Source organism: Bos grunniens, chromosome 5 (genome assembly GCF_055505025.1).
Source record: "Bos grunniens cultivar Pamir isolate PY7600 chromosome 5, Bosgru_T2T1.0, whole genome shotgun sequence".
In the NCBI taxonomy this organism is placed as follows: Eukaryota; Metazoa; Chordata; class Mammalia; order Artiodactyla; family Bovidae; genus Bos; species Bos grunniens.
In genome coordinates, this window is record NC_141169.1 from 78355788 (window position 1) to 78377432 (window position 21645).

At 39.1% G+C, this 21645-nt stretch overlaps 1 protein-coding gene across 8 annotated transcripts in view; it reads right to left on the minus strand.

The window, feature by feature from the left end:
- Positions 1–21645, minus strand: part of FGD4 (FYVE, RhoGEF and PH domain containing 4) — a 234487-nt gene that overhangs the window by 86355 nt on the left and 126487 nt on the right. Inside the window, exon 1 of one of the 8 annotated variants that reach the window (XM_086401415.1) lies at positions 19545–19849. The exons of 5 other annotated variants lie outside the window; for them this stretch is intronic. In XM_086401415.1, coding sequence (XP_086257541.1) covers positions 19545–19635 — 91 coding nt within the window. In that variant the 5' untranslated portion in view covers positions 19636–19849. Of the gene's footprint in view, positions 1–7825; positions 8001–19540; positions 19850–21645 lie in introns of those variants that run through there. 2 more of the 8 variants (XM_086401417.1, XM_086401414.1) reach the window with 2 other exon arrangements.

Below are 21645 nucleotides of genomic sequence, written 5' to 3' on the forward strand. Positions count from 1 at the left end.
GAAGTAGATGTTTTTCTGGAACTCTCTTGCATTTTCTATGATCCAAAGTATGTTAACAATTTGATCTCTGGTTCCTCTGCCTTTTCTAAATCCAACTTGAATATCTGGAAGTTCTCCGTTCGTGTACTGCTGAAGCCTGGTTTGGAGAATTTTGAGCATTACTTTGCTAGTGTGTAAGATAAGTGAAATTGCATAGTAGTTTGAACATTCTTTGGCATTGCCTTTCTTTGGGATTGGAATGAAAACTGACCTTTTCCAGTCCTGTGGCCACTGCTGAGTTTTCCACATTTGCTGGCATATTGAGTGCAGCGCTTTCACAGCATCATCTCATTGTTTTCCTCTATCTCTTTGCTATGATCACTGAGGAAGGCTTTCTTATCTCTCCGTGCTATTCTTTGGAAATCTGCGTTCAAATAGGTACATCTTTCCTTTTCTCCTCTTCTTTTCTCAGCTATTTCTATGGCCTCCTCAGACAACCATTTTGCCTTGTTGCATTTCTTTCTCTTGGGGATGGTCTTGCTCACTGCCTCCTGTACAATGTCACAAACCTCCATCCATAGCTCTGCAGGCACTCTGTCTATCATGTCTAATCCCTTGAATCTGTTTGTCACTTCCACTGTATAATTGTAAGGGATTTGATTTAGGTGATACCTGAATGGTCTCGTGGTTTTCCCTTCTTTCTTCAACTTAAATCTGAATTTGGCAATAAGGAGTTCATGATCTGAGCCACAGTCATCTCCGGGTCTTGTTTTTGCTGACGGTATAGAGCTTCTCCATCTTTGGCTGCAAAGAATATAATCAATCTGATTTCAGTATTGACCATCTGGTGATGTCCATGTGCAGAGTCTTCTCTTGTGTTGTTGGAAGAGGGTGTTTGCTATGACCAATGCGTTCTCTTGACAAAACTCTGTTAGCCTTTGCTCTGCTTCATTTTGTGCTCCAAGGCCAAATTTGGCTGTTACACCAGGTATCTCTTGACTTCCTACTTTTGCATTCCAGTCCCCTATAATAAAAAGGACATCTTTTTTTGGTGTTAGTTCTAGAACGTCTTATAGGTCTTCATAGAACTGCTCAACTTCAGCTTCTTCGGCATTAGTGGCTGGGGCATAGACTTGAATTACTGTGATATTGAATGGTTTGCCATTCAATATATAGTTATAGTTAACTGGTATAATATATATATTATATAGTGAGCTGCTATATATATATATATAATATATATAGTTAACTGCTGTAAGATATAGTTAACTGTTATAACTGCTTTACACATTGTACCCCCTCCCATAGTATTTATCACCTTCTAACAAACTGCTTTATTTATTTTGTTAATTGTCTCTCTGCCCTGGTTAGAATGTAAGCCCTAGGAACATCTCATGAACATCCCCTGCCAAATTAAGTAGATGTTCAGTAACTAACTGTTGAAGGAATAAATTCTAGACACTTTAGGCAAGTTTCTCTTCAACTGCTTACATTTTCATTTTCTATTTCATGAGAAGTGTTTTCTAAATTCCAACAATAAGGAAAGATGGAGCTGCTTGAGAACTCAATCTATACAAAATTTCAAACATTTCCATTCTGAGGTAAAATTTAAACATTCCAAGTTATTTATATACAAATTCTAAATATCTAGGGGAGGGGGAAACTTTACCCAATTCATCTTCCTGAATCCAGGAGATTTCTAAACATCTGGAATTGTGGAACTATCTAGATGTTTGTCTTGATTAAAAAAAAAAATGTAGCAGCAAAAAGTCCCAGCAATGGACTGAAATATTTTCTGTAATTTTATTTACATTTATTAGACCAACTAAAATGAACTACAGCTGCCAGTGTTTCAGACTCAGCATCTGATACTACCTAAAATTATAGAATAGCATACAGTTGAACTGTTAGGAAAAGTAGATTGCTTCAGATCTTTGAAATTCAAAAGTAATATGAACTTAAAATAAGCCTTGAAGGTAGGTAACTGTAGATATTCCTTATTTTTAAAGGTTCCATTGTGTGGGGAAATTAACAAGATGGCACCAGTCAAGCTCTCTCAACCCATGCTCTCAAGCCCCTCTCACCCCATGTTCTATAAGCAATGACTCTGCACGGTTATGTATGGCTGAGATCACTTACAGAACTGCATGCGTGTCATGAGGTACTAGCTTGGTTACGGGCTACTTTTTGCGGTACACCTGTAAGAACTTCACCCTGGAAGCCCTGGCTGCTGCTGCATCAGTCTACACTGGAGTGACATCATGGTTACGTCATATGAGTTTATGTTATGGCTATTTATGGTTATGTTATGACTGCTGCTACAGATGCTGCATTGGCCAGAAGAGAGGCTGTATTATGGCTGCCATGACAGCCAGGAGAGAATATTCATGTCTGTACTTCCTACGGCTCCTCAAGTCTCCTTCCAGCCTCTTACCTCGAGCCTTGCCTACCCTGGATTCAGCAAACAGTGTGGTCAGTGTGAACAGCAAGACATCTGGTGTAACAAATAGGATCAGCAATACACACTGCTTTATGCTACAAATAAAATATGTATAAAGGTAACTGTTACTACTGTATCTAAGGCAAATCCAGCAATATATGTAATGACATAAAATAAATGCAGCCTCTGAAAACACAAAAATGATTTGTTTTCAAACTAGTAACAGTTTATTTTCCTGAAACATGTTTCATAATTTTATTAAAATTTTTGCTACTCAAAAGTAATGGAAACGTTAATAAAATTTCTAAAGACTGCTATAGTGACTAATCCTTTCAAAGTTAACAACTCACTAAGACTGAGTTCCAGTTTTGATGGAAGTTTTGAGCTTATAGATGAGGCCCACAATCATGGTACCTGTTATATATATGTACATATGCTGCGGCTACTGTTCAGTCGCTCAGTCGTATCCAACTCTGCAATTCCATGGATTGTAGCCTGTCAGGCTTCTCTAGCCATGGTACTTCCCAGGCAAGAATACTGGAGTGGCTTGCCATTTCCTTTTTCAGGGGATCTTCCCGACCCAGGGATCCAACCTGCATCTCCTGCATTGGCAAGAGGATTCCTTCCCCTGAGCCACCTGGAAAGCCCAATACAGCAGACTGCATATATCGCTACAATTCAATCATGAGTTCTAGGGGTCTGAATCCCACTCCCCACTTTCAGAGTGACCATGTGTTAGGTGCCATGAATCCCCACACAGAAAGTGCTGAAATCACATTCCACCATGCCTTCTGGGTTGGTGCTGGGGCTGCTTGATCAGTGTGTTCTGTTGTGCTTTGGTATAACGTTATTTTGGGTAGAGACCAAACTTCCTCTGCATCATCCTGCGTGGGCAAGGGAGCTAGAGGCAGTTTTTCCACCCCCAACCATACACTGATGGAGGTTCCCCTTTTGGCGATAGTTAACAAAGAATGTTGGTCAAGATTACAGAAAAACTCTTGCTATTTAAAGCACAAAAAAACTACTCTGTGTCTACAGCCATGACCAAAGCGGAAGGTGAGAGTAAAGACAAACCACAATCAATTACATGTTGTTCTTTTTGCCTACTTGCAAAGGGCAGTTCTAGTCGACACCATTTGAGCTGGAGGAGGTTCATAGCCTGCTGTGCTTTATCGGATAAAGTGCTGCTAATTTATTTGTTGTTCAGTGGCTAGGTTATGTTTTACTCTTTGGGACCCCATGGACTGCAGCAAGCCAGGCTTCCCTATCCTTCACTATCTCTCAGAGTTTGCTCAAATTCATGTTCATTGATTCTATGATGTTATCCAATTTATAATAACACCCATTTCTTGGTTCCTTCTTCCTTATAACCAAGTGGAAGAAGCTGAGCCCTAGATTTATCAAAACATCCTGCATTACTGCTGTAGTGACAATGAGAAATATCCCTGAGAAGCTGTCCAAGCTAATCAAGTAAGTGCTGAGTTTTGAAGTCATCACACTTTTTACCAGAGTCTAAGGTTTATAACAGTTTTAAGTTTTGAAACTGATGAAAATACCATGAAAGACCTCTAAGTATATTAATGTGCAGATGGGCCTGCTAACTGGTATTAGATTTCCCCATAGGATCATCTATCTGATCAGATGCTGCACACATGCGCACCTAGGCAACTTTCCTTGATCCCCAGAAGCATAACATATGGCTGTTTCTGGTCCAGTTGTACTAGTTTTACAGCTAGTTTACTAAACACGCCCTTGGGCTTTCCAGGTGCCACTAATGGTAAAGAACCTACCTGCCAATGCAGGAGACATGAGATGGGTGTTCAATCCCTGGATCAGGAAGATCCTCTGAAGGAGGGCATGATAACCCACTCCAGTATTCAAGCCTGGAGAATCCCATGGACAGAGGAGTCTAGAAGACTAGAGTCCATTGGGTTGCAAAGAGTCGGACACAACTGAAGCAACTTAGCACATATGCAAACACGCCTTTCCAGAAATTGAAATATTCTTCAGGGTACCTCTGTCATACAACTCTCATTTGCCTAGGTTCAAATCCTGGCTTTACCATTTAATAGTTGGGTGACTGACTTACATAAATTTCTTTATCTGTAAATGAGAATTCATAGAATTTACAATAGTACCCCTCTTATAAGGTTGCTGTGAAAATTATGATTTAATTCTAGTGAAAGTACTAGAGCAGTAGCTAGCACATGATAATTGCTATATAACTATTTGCTATTATTTTTATAACCCATATAATACTCACAGCTGTATAATTGTCAGGGTAGTAGATCAGGGGACCAGATCTTTACTCTCTCCTCGCTCTAGTCTCTTAAGGCCCTTCCCTTTTGCCTCCGCCTATGCCTGGCATTCTTATATTTACCCTTACCAAGGCCTGAATTTTGATTTACCAGCACTTGCTCATGCTTGCTTACTAGCAGCTGCCATTTGTTTCAGTGTCTCTGCTATTTTCAGGGATTCCCAATAGGCCATTTTGGATAAATTCTGACCAGTTAATGACTCTTTTGCAAATTAATACAATAATGAATTATTTACAAATAAGTGGCCTGGTGCATTAAACATAACAGTATTAGTAATGACAATGTGATATCTGATTTTTTTTTTTTGGCTGCCCCATGAGGCTTGTGAGATCTAAGTTTCCTGACCAGGAATTGAACCTCAGCAGTCAAAGTACAGAGTCTTAACCACTGGACTGCAGGGAATTCCTTGAGCCTGACATTTGATGCAAAGTAGAATTTACTGTAGATTATTTCAATCCCAAACAATTTAATGATTAATCTTCACCTTTTACCATGATTATAAACACATATCCTGGATTCCATAACTTTTTTCATTTTCCATCCATTTTACATTACTCACAATCACTAGTTTTTAACAATCATTTTCTAAAAAGCACATGTAACTGCCCATAACCCCTTAAATTCAGTATTTAATAGCTCTCATCTTTATGCCTCCAAAGTACAAACTGCTTTTATAAGCTCTGAGAATATCCAATGGTCAACTGCAAAATGAATAACAAAACCTTCTACTTTAGTCTTTTTTTCTTTGGTTCCTCCTTACAGGTACTAAGCGATAACTCCCTAATTAAAAGTGCCAGGTACTCCGCTAATTACTGGGGACAGGAGGACAAATAAGACATAATTCTTACCCTTGGCTAATTTTGAAAGAGATATGCATAGTTCCATAGGTGTCAGTCCCCTTGCCCCCATCCCTTTGCTAACTGCCATTAGGAGGCAACTGGACCATTTACCCTATCAGCAATGGCAGAGGATGGAAAGGAGAGAATTAGTAAGGGACTGACTTAAGAAGGGAGGGACAGAGAGGAGGAAAGGACAACACTTACTTAGGCTCCTGACTAACTGTCAGGGAAACAGTGCCTTTCACTTTAAGAATGCAAGAAGATTAGAGTTCTGCATGCAATATTTTAGGAGTCTGTGAGACTGTGCAGGAAGAACAGTCTGCCCTGTTCACTCATTAGGTTTGGCCAATCTTAACACTCCACCTGCCTCATTGTCCAATCTCATTGTTAAACTTTCCAGATATATTCCCTCTGAAATTTTCTTTAAAATATCATTTCAATGCTTGTTAAGGTAAAGGGGAAGGAAAAGCCTATTTGCCCCATGCAAGGTCAGTTAAAAGAGACTCTGATCTGGGTTTTTTTTTTTTTTGGTCCCAGTAATTATGGGTTAATCACTTGTCTTTCTTCGGAAGGGCTGATTTCCTTAATTTTATCAATAACAAATATCAGTCAAGGGATTAGGCTGGAGGGAGGGAAAATGCACTTATGGAGAGCAAGGCCAAGTTTCTGGGTGTTTGTGGGTTCCTTCAGGACTCCACAGGGCTCACAGAAGTCCATTGAAGAGCCCAGGTGAAAAGTGACAGCAGTCTTCACAGGAGGTGTCACATGTCCTAGGAAAACTTTCACCAAAGTGTGTCCTGTGAAAAAGATCTCTCAATTCCCCCCCTACCACTCCACCACAACCAACCAACTAATCATGATTCTATATGAAATATTTGTGACTTGCCAAATTTGACAGTTTTATCTTGCAGACTCATGATACCAATAGGCATATTGAGGCATCAAGAGCCCTACAGTAAAAAACGAAAGCAAAAACCTGTTTAACTGTGAACCCAGTATATGTCCAGGAAACATTTTTATCATTTATTACAAGTGAAAATCTCGTGGCGCTTAGAACACATTTTGGGACAAATTACCCCAGGGACTCCTCCAGTTCTAACAACTATTGTTCAGGCTACTTCCCATATTTTCCTAACTCCACTGCTCCTGACTTCCTGATAATCCTTTTGGCTGCTCACATGACCATAACTCTCAAATTATGAACTGAAACTCCAGCCTGGCCTTGGCTTTTAGACATGACCCTACTGTCCCCAGCTTCAATGCTGCACAATCCCACAATGTGCTGACCACAAAAGCAGCATTAGGGTCAGATCCAGGATGCTTGAGTCCTGCACATGGAATCTAAAACTGGAGTAGCCTTCAGCTTTAAAAAAAAATCAGATGAAATGACATTGTGTAATTCTGCCATTCTACTTCTACTTCCTTTCCATTCTCTCCATCTCTCTTCCTCTCACCTACAAAATCCCACAGCCCAGCAGACAAATGCACACTATTTAGTAAACACTTAGTTCAATCCCTGGGTGGGGAAGATCCCCTGAAGAAGGAAATGGCAAGCCATTCCAGTATTTTTGCCTGGGAAATCCCATGGACAGAGGAGCCTGGAGGGCTACAGTCCATGGACTGGCAAAAGAGCTGGATACAACTTAGCAACTAAACAACAACAAGGCATTTTAGTGTCCATGACAAAGATGAGTCAACTGAGGTGGTGTTAAGTGACTAGGCTGGTGATAGATGTCATATCTACATATAGTTCGTAAGTACCTTCTGGGCAGGGACTCTAGCTGATTATCTTTTGGTTTTCACTCAGCAAGTAACAAAGTGATTACATCTGTTATAGTATAGCTATTAGCCCTGACTCTGTGCCTCTATTTCAACGAATACTGTGCAGCCAGGAGCTTCCAAATACCCAAGACATTAAAAAAAAAAAAAAAAAAATACTAGATTAAGAAAAATGCAAGAGTGAGAATCTTAGTTGGAGTCACTGAACATAGACAGACTCCCAGACTTCCCTTTTCCCAGCTTTGAACCACCTCCTTACTTGTTCTTCAGTCTTTTGATTTCCCTTATCTTTGCTCTAGGATAAGTCTCTTTAGTAGACTCTTAGATATTCCCTCTGGAAACCAATAGGTAGAGTCCCTTAGGCTCACTCCATGCTAGTCTAGTCTTGCTTAGCTTTCAGCTACACAGCTGTCGCTTCTGCTAAACCTGACCCAGGCCTCTTCAATAAGGCACTTCCACATATGTCATACCATGTGAAAAGTAACAGCAGTCTTCACCTTCAGCATCCATAAAACGTATGTAGGACAGATATCTGCATATTATGGTTGAAGAAAGTAAGGCAATAAGGCACTTCCACATATGTCATATCATGTGAAAAGTAACAGCAGTCTTCACCTTCAGCATCCATAAAACGTATGTAGGACAGATATCTGCATATTATGGTTGAAGAAAGTAAGGTTAGTAAACAGTGATAAATCCAAGAGTCACAACAAGGTTTTTGATTCCGAGGTCAGTGTTCTTTCCTCTACAACTCATGGCCCTGCTGTCAGGCTTGTTTGTATTTTGCACTGGAAATAAGCTCATGATTTGGAGCTGTATTTCCAGTATTTTCGGGGCTATGAGGACTCATTAGTATTCAATCTGCTTAGCCAAAGATTCCATTAACGACATACAAGCACTACAGTGATCTTAAATCCAAATGAAGTGAAATATTGATCTGAGAAACTAAACATACCCTTTAAATCATTAATGACCCCCTATTTGTCACAAGACCAAGTTTAAGAAATATTTTGAGTTTTTAAATAAAGTCTTGGTATCTACTCTAAGAAATTAAGATAATAATAAATGACCTCAGGGAATCAGGTCTCTATTCCATTCAAAAATTCTACTAAATCCAGCAATCACAACTTGCTACAGACTTCAAAGGCCTAAAGTGTATTTCTTCTTCATAAATGGAATACAGGCCAACATTTTTCCCTACCTGAAGACTGATTAAAACTGTGGGTTGGAAGTAAAAGTTAAGAGTTAATAAAGTTTTATTGGAATACAGCCACACTCCTTCTTGTGTATACTGTCTATGATGCTTTTTGCTAGGTTGACAGAGTTAAGTATCTATAACAGAAACCATATGGCCTGCACAGCCCAAAATATTTATTATCTGGCCCTTTACAGAAAAGGTTTGGAGAACTTGACCTAAATAATCAAGGCAACAAACCACAAATTAGTACTATAAATGTTATGATATTATATGATAACACTATTATTGATATTATAACACTATTGTTATGATATTATGACACTATTATTATAGCACTATGTTATAATACATTCGTACTATCATTTTCCAGAATTAATCTTGGTTCCATCCCCAGCTAGCAATGTGATCCCAGGCAAGGAAAAACCTCTAGGTTTCAGGAAACTCACTGGTGGCACAATTGATCTAGCACATTTGGGGTTACAGATGACCCTGGGATGTATTTGGTAAATTAACAATGTTACAAGGTATAATCTTTGGTTTGTTATTGGTCTAAATCCCACATGCCCAGCATCCTTGTAATTCAGTTGCAGTTGCCTTCCTATTTTTCACAAAAACTATCTTCCCCAGGAATCTACTGCATGTGAATTAATAAGCCAACAGGTCATGCTTTTTGGTCAGTGCTGCTCAACCATGAATCACCTGTGGAGCTTTAGAAAAGAAAACTATAATACCTTGGCTGAATCCCAAGCCAATGAAATCACAAACTCTAGGGGTTGGAACCCAGGTATAAGTGTGTTTTAAAGCTTCCAAGGTGATTCCAATGTGCCATCAAGGTTGAGAACCACCATTCCTGGTGTCCTGGTAACAGGCTTGGATCAAATTAGTATATTCAGTGGAAGCTGTATGAAATATATTTCATGATTTTAAGCTGTTGAGCTGAAGTTCCACCAAATTTATATCACAAAACGTGGATTCCATGAAGACTAAAATTTTAATAAAACTGGTTTAGGCTTGCAGCATCAATTGACTCCTGTGTAAGTCATAGCCAAAACTTATGTGTTGAGCATGAGGCCCTCTTCAACATCTGGTTGATAAAGATTATCTCATTTTAGAACCCAGTACTGAAAAAAAAAAAAAAAAGACACCCGCTGGGTTTACATGAAAAGCTAACTTGAAAATCCAGAAGGAGATTATTTCTGGCTGATGGAGAGTATGGCAAACTTTGCTATGGAAGAAGAGACTTCTGAAAATAATAAAATTAAAAAATTTTTTTGACTTCATAAACTCTGAAGAAATAAAAACAGATGTAAGAAATGAACCTGAAGGGCAAAAGATGGTTTTTCTCCTAAGAGCTATAGCCAGCTCATTTATTCAAGATGTCTGGTTTATAAATTAACCAGAATCTTGGCTTTTCCTCTTCCTTTTTACCCACTGCCAAACTATTTTCCATTTATTCACAATAAATTTATCTGCAGGTCCAGAGAGAAGACGAAAATCAAACTGGCCAAAATGTTTCATAAGGTTTGACAAGGATGTTGCTAAAACCAAACAGAATTGTTTTTCACAATGTCAATTACAGCAACCAAGACTGGAGTACTATTTCTCTACACAAAGGGGAAGATACATCCTTTTCATAAGCAAATCTTTCCTGACCTAGTTTGATTTTCATTCATTTTGTATCTGCTTTTCTGGTTTATTTTTCTGAACTTGATTTCTCTAAACCTGGTTTCCAGCACCCAAAACATTCCAGCCTAATGGTCTCTGAAAACTAAGTTCAGAAATTTTTACTGCTCTAGTGCTTATTGCTCAGGCACAGATCACAGGTAGATGCAGACTTCGATTACTGACAGTTTTTTAAAAAATCTGACAAGGTAGGTGGTTTTCCAAAAAGGGCATGGTGACAATCTGTGATCTATTCCAACTCTTTTTATCTTGATACTCTTTTAAGACAAATATTAACATAAACATCATTTGACTAAAATTTTAATGCTTAACAGCTTATGTCAATATTTGCTTTCCTTATTCCTGGCTGTGTAATCAGACCAGCAGGCCTCATATTTTTCCCCAGGCTACAATTCTAGACCAGGAGCACAACAGCATTGTGTGTTTAGCTTCTAACACTGTGGGGGATTGTTCCAAGTCATGCAAAACTTAAAAAGCAAATACTGATCTAGCTTATCTTTTATTCCTTGTATGTATTTTTTGGTTGATAGAGGAAGGAAGTTAGGAAGAAAAATAATCCAATTTATCAAATATAACCATTTCTCTAATTCTGAATTTTAAAACTGTATTACATAAGTCATATTTAGTTATGTCTAACTACAAAGAAAAAGTTTATTCACTCAGTGATGAAACCAATCTTATTACGCTCTTGTTTAAAATTCTACAATAGTACTGAAAGATCTATAGGAAAAACTCTCCATTGTTTCCAAGCAGGACCCTTAATCATCAGACATAAGCCTGTAAAGGCTTCATATCTGCCTACTCACAGTCATGCACCCCTAATGTTCTATCCACATTCTGATCTTCTCCATTCCTGTAACACACTATACCTCTTTTCATGTCTGTATGATTTTGCATATCGGTTCCCTTAGCTCAATAGTCTATCTTTAAACACATTAATCTAGTTTCAATGTCACCATTTTTGAGGAAATTTCCCTGAGTCAAAAGAACAGTCAGTTGCCCCTCCTTTTCTATTCTCCACACACACATTTTTTTTAACCTATACCATGACACCTGTCATGCACAATCACTGCTTTTACTGGTTTTCTACCCTTTCAAATCAAGTTTTACAAGAACTGTTGAAGAGGAAACATTTCTAAACTGCTACATTTTATTCTATCTCCTTTCTTTTCCTATCATTTTCCTAAGGGGAGAATTTCAAAGAGCTAAATGTCTTAAACAGAGGAGGGGAAAAAAAGAAAAACAAAAAAGGGAAGGGAGTACACCCTTGGAACTTAGCAAAATACCTTAAATAGTTTCTCTTCATCTTGCCACAATTTTCTTCATGCAAACTATTCTCTGAATGTCTTAGTTTCAAGAAGAGTGATGGAGTGCTTTCTGTTTTTAAAGGAGTACTCAGGCTGCTGGGCGGAGAACAGAGTTCAAGAGGTTAATAATCTAAGGGAAAGTTTGATATCTTTCAAAGCAAGACTGATTGACAGACTGGATTGACAGACTAGGGAGAGGGAAAAAAAGATTCAAGAAGACTAGTTTTAGGCTTGAGCATAAGAAGTAATGGTTACTACATAATGATATGGAGATAACTGGGCTACAAAGGTTTAGGGGTTTTTTTATGAGAAGAAAGAGAGTTTTTCCCCAGGCTAAGTTATAAAAACCACCATGCAGAATGACCAGCTTCCATGACTAACATTATTTTTCTTCTCAGAGGCACTTTCCTGTGGCCTGCTTCAAGATATGACTTAAAAACTACAGATCTTGGGTCAATTAGCAGAGGAAAAATCCTTAGAAGGGTCTGATCTGAACAGGGCTTAACAGGGACTGTGGGAAGGAATAAGTTAGAAAATGTATTTAAATCAGAGTGAAGACCTTCAAAAATATATTTCAGACCAATAAAAATTTGTGGGCTTCCCTAGTGGTCCAGTAGCAAAGACTCTCTGCTCCCCATGCAGGGGGTCCAGGTTCAATCCCTGATCAGGGAACTAGATCCCACATGTCACAAGTAAGACTCAGTACAGCAAACTAAAAATAAATGTTTTTTTTTTTTTTTTTTAATTAGCTTCCTGGACTTCCCTGCTGGCTCAGTGGTAATGCAGAAGACACGGGTTCCACCCCTGATCCAGGAGGACCCCACATGCTGCAGAGCAACTAAGCCCACCACAACTACTGAGCCTGTGCTCTTAGAGCCCAGGTGCTGCAACTACTGAGGCCTGCACACCGTAGAGCCCTTGCTCCACAGCAAGAGAAGCCACCACAACGAGAAACCTGCACGCTGCGACTAAAGCGTAGCCCCTGCTCTCCACAACCAGAGAAAAGCCTGTGGAGCAACAAAGACCCAGCACAGTCAAAGTAAAATTTTAAAAATAATTTTTTTAATTAGCTTTGATTTTATATATATGAAATAGTACAGAGTAAAGAAGACTAATAGAGCAGTAAGGCATCTAGGAAAAATCCTTTTTATTTTATGAATGAATGGTATTCCAGTGTCTAAGGAAAATTGTTCAGGTTTAAATCTTTCTTTTCTTAATTTTAAACAAATTTTTATCTTTATTATGTTACAATTATACATATTTGAATCCATGTAAACACGCAATACTGTCATTCCATTTGTCCCCACTTTATATTAAGTGATCTTTACATTAAGCAGAAACAGGACATGAAATTGGAAACTTCACCATCTGTACCTTCTTCAGTCAGCTTTCCTCCCCACAGTCTAAAATGAGGCCATACCAAACTGCTTATGTGTCACATAACATGAGAGACCTTGTGGTTTCTCTTCTGGAAACTTTGCACATTTCGCCTTTCCTTTCTCCAGGGGGTCTTCCCAACCCAGGGATCGAACCCAGGTCTCCCACATTGCAGGCGGATTCTTTACCAGCTGAGCCAAAACGGAAGCCCTCCTTCTGCCTAGAATCCTTTAAATATGCCTTCCCTCATATTTCCCCATTCCATGAAGTTGACTTCTTAATTCTACAATTTGAGAGCACCCCAAATCGTGTGCTCCCACAGCCCATTATGCACACAGTCCTATTTTCCCATCTTGTATTTTTTTGTTTGTATGTTTGGTGGTCCATTTGCTCCAAGAGAGCACAGATCATCACTTGTTGTACTTTCTTATGTACCCCCACTGCTTACCAATAGGCCTAGCACACTGAATACCTATTAATATGAAAGTACTCTGGGGATTTTTATATTGACTACTCCAAAGCCTTTGACTGTGTGGATCACAACAAACTATGGAAAATTCTTAAAGAGATGGGAATACCAGACCACCTTATCTGCCTCCTGAGAAATCTGTATGCAGGTTAAGAAGCAACAGTTAGAACTGGACATGGAACAACAGACTGGTTCCAAATTGGGAAAGGAGTACAGCAAGGCTGTATATTGTCACACTGCTCATTTAACTTATATGCAGAGTACATCATGTGAAACGCCAGGCTGGATGAAACTAAAGCTGGAATCAAGATTGCCAGGAGAAACATCAATGACCTCAGATATGCAGATGACACCACCCTTATGGCAGAAAGCAAAGAGGAACTAAAGAACCTTGTGATGAAAGTGAAACAGGAGAGTGAAAAAGCTGGCTTCAAACTCAACATTAAAAAAACGAAGATCATGGCCTCTGGTCCCATCACTTGATGGAAAATAGATGGGAAAACAATGGAAACGGTGATAGACTTTATTTTCTTGGGCTCCAGAATCACTGCAGATGGTGACTGCAGCCATGAAATTAAAAGACATTTGCTCCTTGGAAGAAACACTATGACCAACTTAGACAGCATATTAAAAAGCAGAGACATTACTTTGCCAACAAATGTCCGTATAGTCAAAGCTATGGTTTTTCCAGTAGTCATGTGTGGATGTGAGAGTTGGACTATAAAGAAAGTTAAGCGCGGAAGAATTGATGTTTTTCAACTGCGGTATTGGAGAAGACTCTTGAGAGTCCTTTGGATTGCAAGGAGATCAAACCAGTCAATTCTAAAGGAAATCAGTCCTGAATATTCATTGGAAGGACTGATGGTGAAGCTGAAGCTCCAATACTTTGGCCACCCGATGCAAAGAGCTGACTCACTACAAAAGACCCTGATGCTGGGAAAGATTGAAGGCAGGAGGAGAAGGGGATGACAGAGGATGAGATGGTTGGATGGCATCACTGACTCGATGGACATGAGTTTGAGCAAGCTCCAGGATATGGTGATAGACAGGGATGCCTGTCATGCTGCAGGCGACTGGGGTCACAAAGAATCAGACACGACTGAGCGATTGAACCGAACTGAACTTTGGGGATGGTGAAACAATAGATGATTTTGTCTCTCAACTTTCCGAACTTTCTGCACACTTGTTATACACTCTTCATAAAAAAAGACTTTAAATCTCTTTCTTAAAAACGACCCCACCAATTGAAATTACCACCAATTTCAGATCACAGTGACTTGAACCTGGTTGAATTTGATAGTTGGAATAACTAACACAGTCCTTTATTTCAGTGCTTGAATTAACACAGTCTTTTCTGAAACAGCTAAAAGCAAAACAAATGAAATCTCACCTCAAGTAGAGATAATACTCAGTTTTATGCAGCTGAAAGTGGAAGAAATGAAAATCTCCCTCAAGAAGAGACAGATACTCAGATAAACTGAGAAACAGAGTGAAAGTACAGTCCAGCTGTCTGTATCCTAGAACACAGAAGCTGTGCGTCCTGGGTGCTGATTGTACTATGCCTTTTGATATAAGGGACTTGCGTATCCCTGGATTTTGGTATTTGCAGGAAGTCCCCTGCAGATACCTAGGGACAACTGTACCTCACTAGATCTACGCCAGCCTATCTGTAGACTGGATTTTAGGGAGTTCTAAGTGGGGTAGAGAATTTATTTTTAATCCTAGTCTTTTCCAAGCTGGTTATATTAATATTACTCCAGGAGATGTTGGAATTATAATATAATTATATATTCTGTATATTAATATTCTGCATATAATTATATATAGTCTATATATAGAGTAACATAATTACATATAGAAATATAATTATAATTTTATATTCTGGGATTATAATACCCAGAATATGAGAAATATCTGCTACAACTAAATACATCAGAAAATTGTATATTTGCTAAAAATGTTTTACATTAGTTAAGTCCATTTGCTCTATTAGCAGTAAGCATCAAACTCAAAACATTCTCCCTCTCCCCCGAAACTCTCCTCACAAGTTTATGTTGAATAAAAGGTGAATATAGGTTCCATGGGGCTTGCCTGGTGGCTTAGATGATAAAGAATCCATCTGCAATGCAGGAGATCCAGGTTTGATCCCTGGGTTGGCAGGATCCCTTGGAGAAGGGCATGACCGCCCACTCCAGCATTGCTGCCTGGAGAATTCCATGAACAGAAGAGCCTAGCAAGGCAACATCTATGAGGTCACAAAGAGTCAGACATGACTGAGCAACCAACACTTTCACTTTCATAGGTTCCATAAGAAAATTAAAGGTATTTTTCTGATGTCTGTCTTAAACTCAAATGTGTCCAGGTTCCTAGCTCTTGAAGAGCCCAACACTCCTCTTTAACACATAAGTTCTCATTCTGCATAAAAGCAAAAAGTTCCCTTTCTCCCTACGTTTTGGAGTCCTCCTGGGGAAACTTCCTCAAACCCTCCCTGGTTGTTGCTTGTTGCCTCAAACTCCTGGCCCAGTAGCACAGGAGCTAAGAGGATGAGCTGTAGCATGAAATTCTGATTTGCCTCCTGGTTCCATCACGTTAGCCATGTGATCTTGAACAAATTTCTCAACCTGCCTAAGCACCACTTTCCTTGTTTATAAAATAGATATAATCACAATGCCAGTCTCATATAGTGCTGCTATGGGGATTAAAGAAATGGGAAGTATACTGCTTGACATATGACAAGCAACACCTACACACAAAGAATGTCTATTATGCTTTGTTAATTGCTTCTTAACATTGTAAACTACTTCTCGAAAGGTCTTTTGCTGTCCCCATATTAATTTTCTAAAAAACATGGATACAGCCACCTCCTCTAATTCTCCCAGTTTCTGCTGAAGACTAGGAAATAACAAAGAGAAATTACAATTAAAAAGCAAACAAAAAAGGATGAGGAGGACACAAGGTAAAATATTAGCTGGCTTCTTCTAGCTTACTGATTAAGCCCTCTTTCTGCTTAGCCCTGGCAGGCTATCAAGCTTTGTAGACTTCACCTTAATACCATATTTGGGGGAATAGAGGGAGGAACAAGGAAAGCTCATGCTTTCTCAGTACTTACTGCCCCAAAGTGCTGCTTTTTCTTTTTTTTTTTGCTGCTTTTTCTTAATTAAAATTTGTTAACATAGAGGAAGTAGTTTGAAAGTGAGAGACAGTCCATCAAATGGTAGAAATATCAGTTAGTGAGACATAGAGAGAAGACAACAATTTGTGTTATTTGCTACTGCTAAGTCGCTTCAGTCCTGTCCGATTCTGTGTGACCCCATAGATGGCAGCCCACCAGGCTCCCCCGTCCCTGGGATTCTCCAGGCAAGAACATTGGAGTGGGTTGCCATTTCCTTCTCCAATGCATGAAAGTGAAAAGTGAAAGTGAAGTCGCTCAGTCGTGTCCGACTCTTCACGACCCCATGGACTGCGCCCATCAGGCTCCTCCATCCATGGGATTTTCCAGGCAAGAGTACTGGAGTGGGGTGCCATCGCCTTCTCCGTTGTGTTATTTAGTAAATGCTTTTTCTCCCTAATGTTAGATCTTGGCTATGTTTCTGAGCCAGCTCCCTTCCCACTCCCCTCAAACCATTTCCCTACTACCGCCACCTCAGAATTGTAGCTTTACCCTTACAAAACAAAAAAGCCTGTCACAACATTAAGTGGTTTTTCACAAAGTGTTTTGGTCCCCACATAGCGCTGCCACTGCCAGGAGTCCCAGTTCTATATCCCCCAACCTACACCCCAAATCTGACCCTTATCAAGACCCTCAGACTTTGACTCCTATCTCCCTTTTTATTTTTTTAACTTATTTATTTTTAATTGGAGGATTGTGTTTGTTTCTGCCATATATTAACATGAATATAACAGCCATAGGTATATGTATATTCTCTCTCTCTTGAACCTCCCTCCCACCTTCTACCCCATCCAACCCTTCTGGGTTGTCACAGAGCACCAGATTTGAGCTCTCTGTATATTACAGGAAGCTTCCACTGGCTATCTAATTTTACATATGGTAATGTATATGTTCCAATGCTACTCTCTCAATTCGTCCCACCCTGTCCACAACTCTTTCTCTCTGTCTGCATCTCTACTACTCCCCTACAGATGAGTTCTTCAGTACCATCTTTCTAGATTCCATACATATGCACTAATATATGATATTTGTCTTTCTCTTTCTTTTAATAGACTTCACTCTGTATAACAGGCTCTTAGGTTCATCCGCCTCATTAGAACTTTCTGACTTCACTCTGTATAATACACTCTAAGTTCATCCACCTCATCAGTTCCTTTTAATGGCTGACTAATATTCCAAACTTCTTTATCCATTCATCTGTCAGTTTACACCTAGGTTGCTTCCATGTCCTGGCTATTGTAAACAGTGTTGTGATGAACACTGGGGTACAGGTTTAAGTCTTAATCTTGAATTATAATTTAATTTACATATCATTTGAATGAAAACCATATTATCATTCCTGCAAAGATTGACAAATACTTCCCATTGAATCATTCTTCATGTTCCATTTTTCTCTTCAGTTTTCATGTGTTTGTCTACAAGCAAAAGTTTTTAAAAAGGAAAGTTTCAAGTCATTAAAAAAAGATAAAACTTTTACAAATAATATGTACACTAAATGCACATACTCAAATTTTTTCTTGAACAACTTAATAGCAATAAAATAACCAGTGGTGTGGGCAGGAAGCACTACATTATTGTCTTTTCAGTTTAAAAACCATAAAAGGAACTTCTAAAACTCACACTTATAGTGGCCCCTCACTATAGGGAGTTGTCCATTAGAGCAGAAAATTCGAGTAGCACTTCTCTCCAATGATCCTTAACTATTTGAAGGTGTAATGAGAAGAAACAGATGTTGTGTCAGAGAAAGAAAGAATTCACTAACCAAGAAAGGAAATACTTCCCTTTTGCTGCTTTAAAAAAAAAAAAAAAATCATGTTTAGAGTGTGATGGTAAACCATGTGGAGATCACAAAAACTTTAAACTTTATGCAAGAAGAGTAGAACCTCTGCAAAGGAACTGAGGCTTCTTCCTAGATAATGGAGGGAGCCAAGGCAGACATGAAGTGGGTTACTCAATCTCTAGCAACTACTAGAACCTGGGAAAAGAGCCAGCCAAGACTGTGCAGCTGCAGGAGGGAGCTTCAGCTTCCCGGCTGCAGAACTGTGACCAGCCCCACCCTTGGACTTCCATACTCGGTGCAACTCCCTCCCCCCTGCCCCTCCACCCCCCCAAGGCCTAAAGAAGGAAAAAGTGACACCGCAAGGAAAAGAATCCTGATAAACTATGAAGACTACCTGTTTTAAGGTTCAGTTCATTTTATTTAACAGTGTAGACAGCAGTGTAGACATTCCTCAGGAAGGTTAATAGATCCATGCAGACAGTGGGAAAATAGCATCACAGAATTAAACCCATCTCAGTTTTAAAAAATATTTTTAGCAGAAATTTCCTGTCACATGATTACATTTCTACCACATAGAGTTTCATTCCTCTTTGAAAGAATCAATTTTTCATTAATACACTCCAGAATATTGGAGGAGAAAAACGATGGCTGAATACCACTAACAACAACAAAAATACTTCCATGCCTGTCTCTATTTGCTATCTCATATTGAAAAGCAGGTAATATTCACTCTTCTGAACTCTGCTAAAACAAGAAGACTGGGATGGTGGATGATTTGTTTGCTTGAACAGAACAGTATTCTGTGCAGTAGTACTTGAAAACGTTTAGTAGCAAATATTTCTTAGCTTTGTTCACACCAGAAATGAAAGAAAAAAAGAGAAAACTCTGATTTTCTTTCTCTGCATCCTCCCGTCAGTGACTAAATTTTCAAATTTCTAATGTTAGTAAGAATGAGTCAGAGAAAGAGAACTATTAAACTTGTATTTTGCTAACCCAGAAACAGCCTCCTGGAAGAAGCAGAAACCATAAATAGAGCACATATTTTAATGTTAAAGTTGAAAAATAATGTGAATCTTATTCTTAACTTAAACCAAACTCTGCAACTTTCATGCCCTTTAAGCATCCTGTTGTAAAATGACCCACATAAACCGAGGGGAGAAAAAAGAAAAAAAGAGAAAAGACACACTAGAAAATGAAACTACTTACCGTCATCAGTGGACATCATTTCATATATACTGAAAATTAGTCTACTTTGGTTTGATAAGAAAATATTTGGCTTTACTCTTTTAAAGTTCATGTGATAAAATCTCACTCCCGGCTCTGAAGCCTCTCGCAGCCACAGGTCAGCCGGGAGCTCTGATGATGCACTGCTTACTTCAGGACCTTCTCAGACCTCACTGCTCACGGACAACCTCATGCATAATATGCCACTCCTCCCCAGAGGAGGGTTGCTGCAGTGTTCTTCAAAAGACCAAGTATATGAGGATGGAGAGATGTCTATTTATTACAGTAAACAACAATGAAAGCTCATAGGAGCATAAAATGCACTAGAAATACACTTGGGAATAGGACAGTTTATAAACTGGCTAATTCCTGAACTATTAGTAATGCTCTAAAAAAGCCAACATGAAAACAGTTTGTTTCCACTTGAACTGGGTCCATGCACTGGACCAAAGAGGTTTACAGATTCAGGATTCACAGGCTTAAGATGTTAAAATGTCATTTTGAAAGATCTCAAATGCTATTTTGCCACTGAAGACTTTCTATTTTAGCATAGTTCACTGACCTTGGTGCAGGGTGAATAACTACTACTCATAAATTTCCTAAGGAAACCAAGTTTTATGTGATTTCAGAGCACTGTTTACTTATTTTTATACATCTTTATAAGTTTATATCATTTACCAGTACTTTCAAAATTTCTCATAGCCCTGAAAAATCAGAAAGTGTCAATTAAAATATGTATAAAATTACAATGAAGTAACAGGCTATAGACATCACTCTCACAGTTGAAAGAAGTGTTTCCAAAACCCTCCTTTACTGTGTCCAGATGCAGTGGTTCTCACACACCAGATCACCTGGATGGAATTTTAAAACTCACACTGCCTGGTCCTATCTCAGTTGAATTCAACCCCAGAATCTGCACTTCTAACAAGCTCCCAGGTGATGCTGACACTGTTGGTCTGGGACTACACTACAGGAATCACATTTGGAGAACTGCTGGGGCAGAGACTTGATACTCAGTGGCAGCCTAAAGCTCTGACTCAATTGCACCTGCTTAGGAACTGCTTAATATCAGGGCAGGTAGGAAACACTCAAGGTGTGGTATGAGGGAACTATGTATTACACACTCAGATAAGGCTCATCGGGAAGTAGACTTATCAACTTAATTCTTAATAAAAGAAACCTGCATATTAGGGATGAATAGACAATTACAACATGGAGAAAAGGAGTCAAAGAGAAGACACCAGAATTGCCTTTTATGTCCTTCACAAACTTCACCTGTCTGTTTAAAATTCACTGTGTCAGGAAAACTCTTTATATTTGATACCAAAGATCACTTAGCCTTGGCAAATTTCAGTAATGCAAAAAGCAGAATGTTTCCCTGTCATAAAATGCTCCAATTTTGTGCTTGCTGAATTTTGACAGCCATATTTAAATTATAATCTTAGGTTTGGTTTTCAAACAAACACCTTTTCTTTTTTTATAGCTAACCTTTACTTTGTGCCTGGTGCTCTGGTAAGCACCTTCCATGCAGCATTTCATTAAATCCTCACTGTGAGGTAGTAATAATTTATCAATATTTTACAAAAGAGAATGCTCTTCTGCAAAAGGAATAAATAGTATAGGTAAGGTATGGAGTAATAATTACCATTCTGCAGAAGAGAAACCTAGGTTTAACAGATTAAAAATCTTGGCCAGTAACACTAGTAAAATAATAACCTTTAAGAAATTCAATTCTCTTTTGCACAATAAAGATATAATAAAATTCATGTTTGAATCTATATAGTAAAAACCACAATAAGACTTGTAGCTGCTGCTGCTGCTAAGTCGCTTCAGTCGTGTCCGACTCTGTGCGACCCCAGAGACGGCGGCCCACCAGGCTCCCCCGTCCCTGGGATTCTCCAGGCAAGAACACTGGAGTGGGTTGCCATTTCCTTCTCCAATGCATGAAAGCGAAAAGTGAAAGTGAAGTCGCTCAGTCGTGTCCGACTCTTAGCGACCCCATGGTCGGCAGCCTACCAGGCTGCTCCATCCATGGGATTTTCCAGGCAAGAGTACTGGGGTGGGGTGCCATTGACTTGCAGCT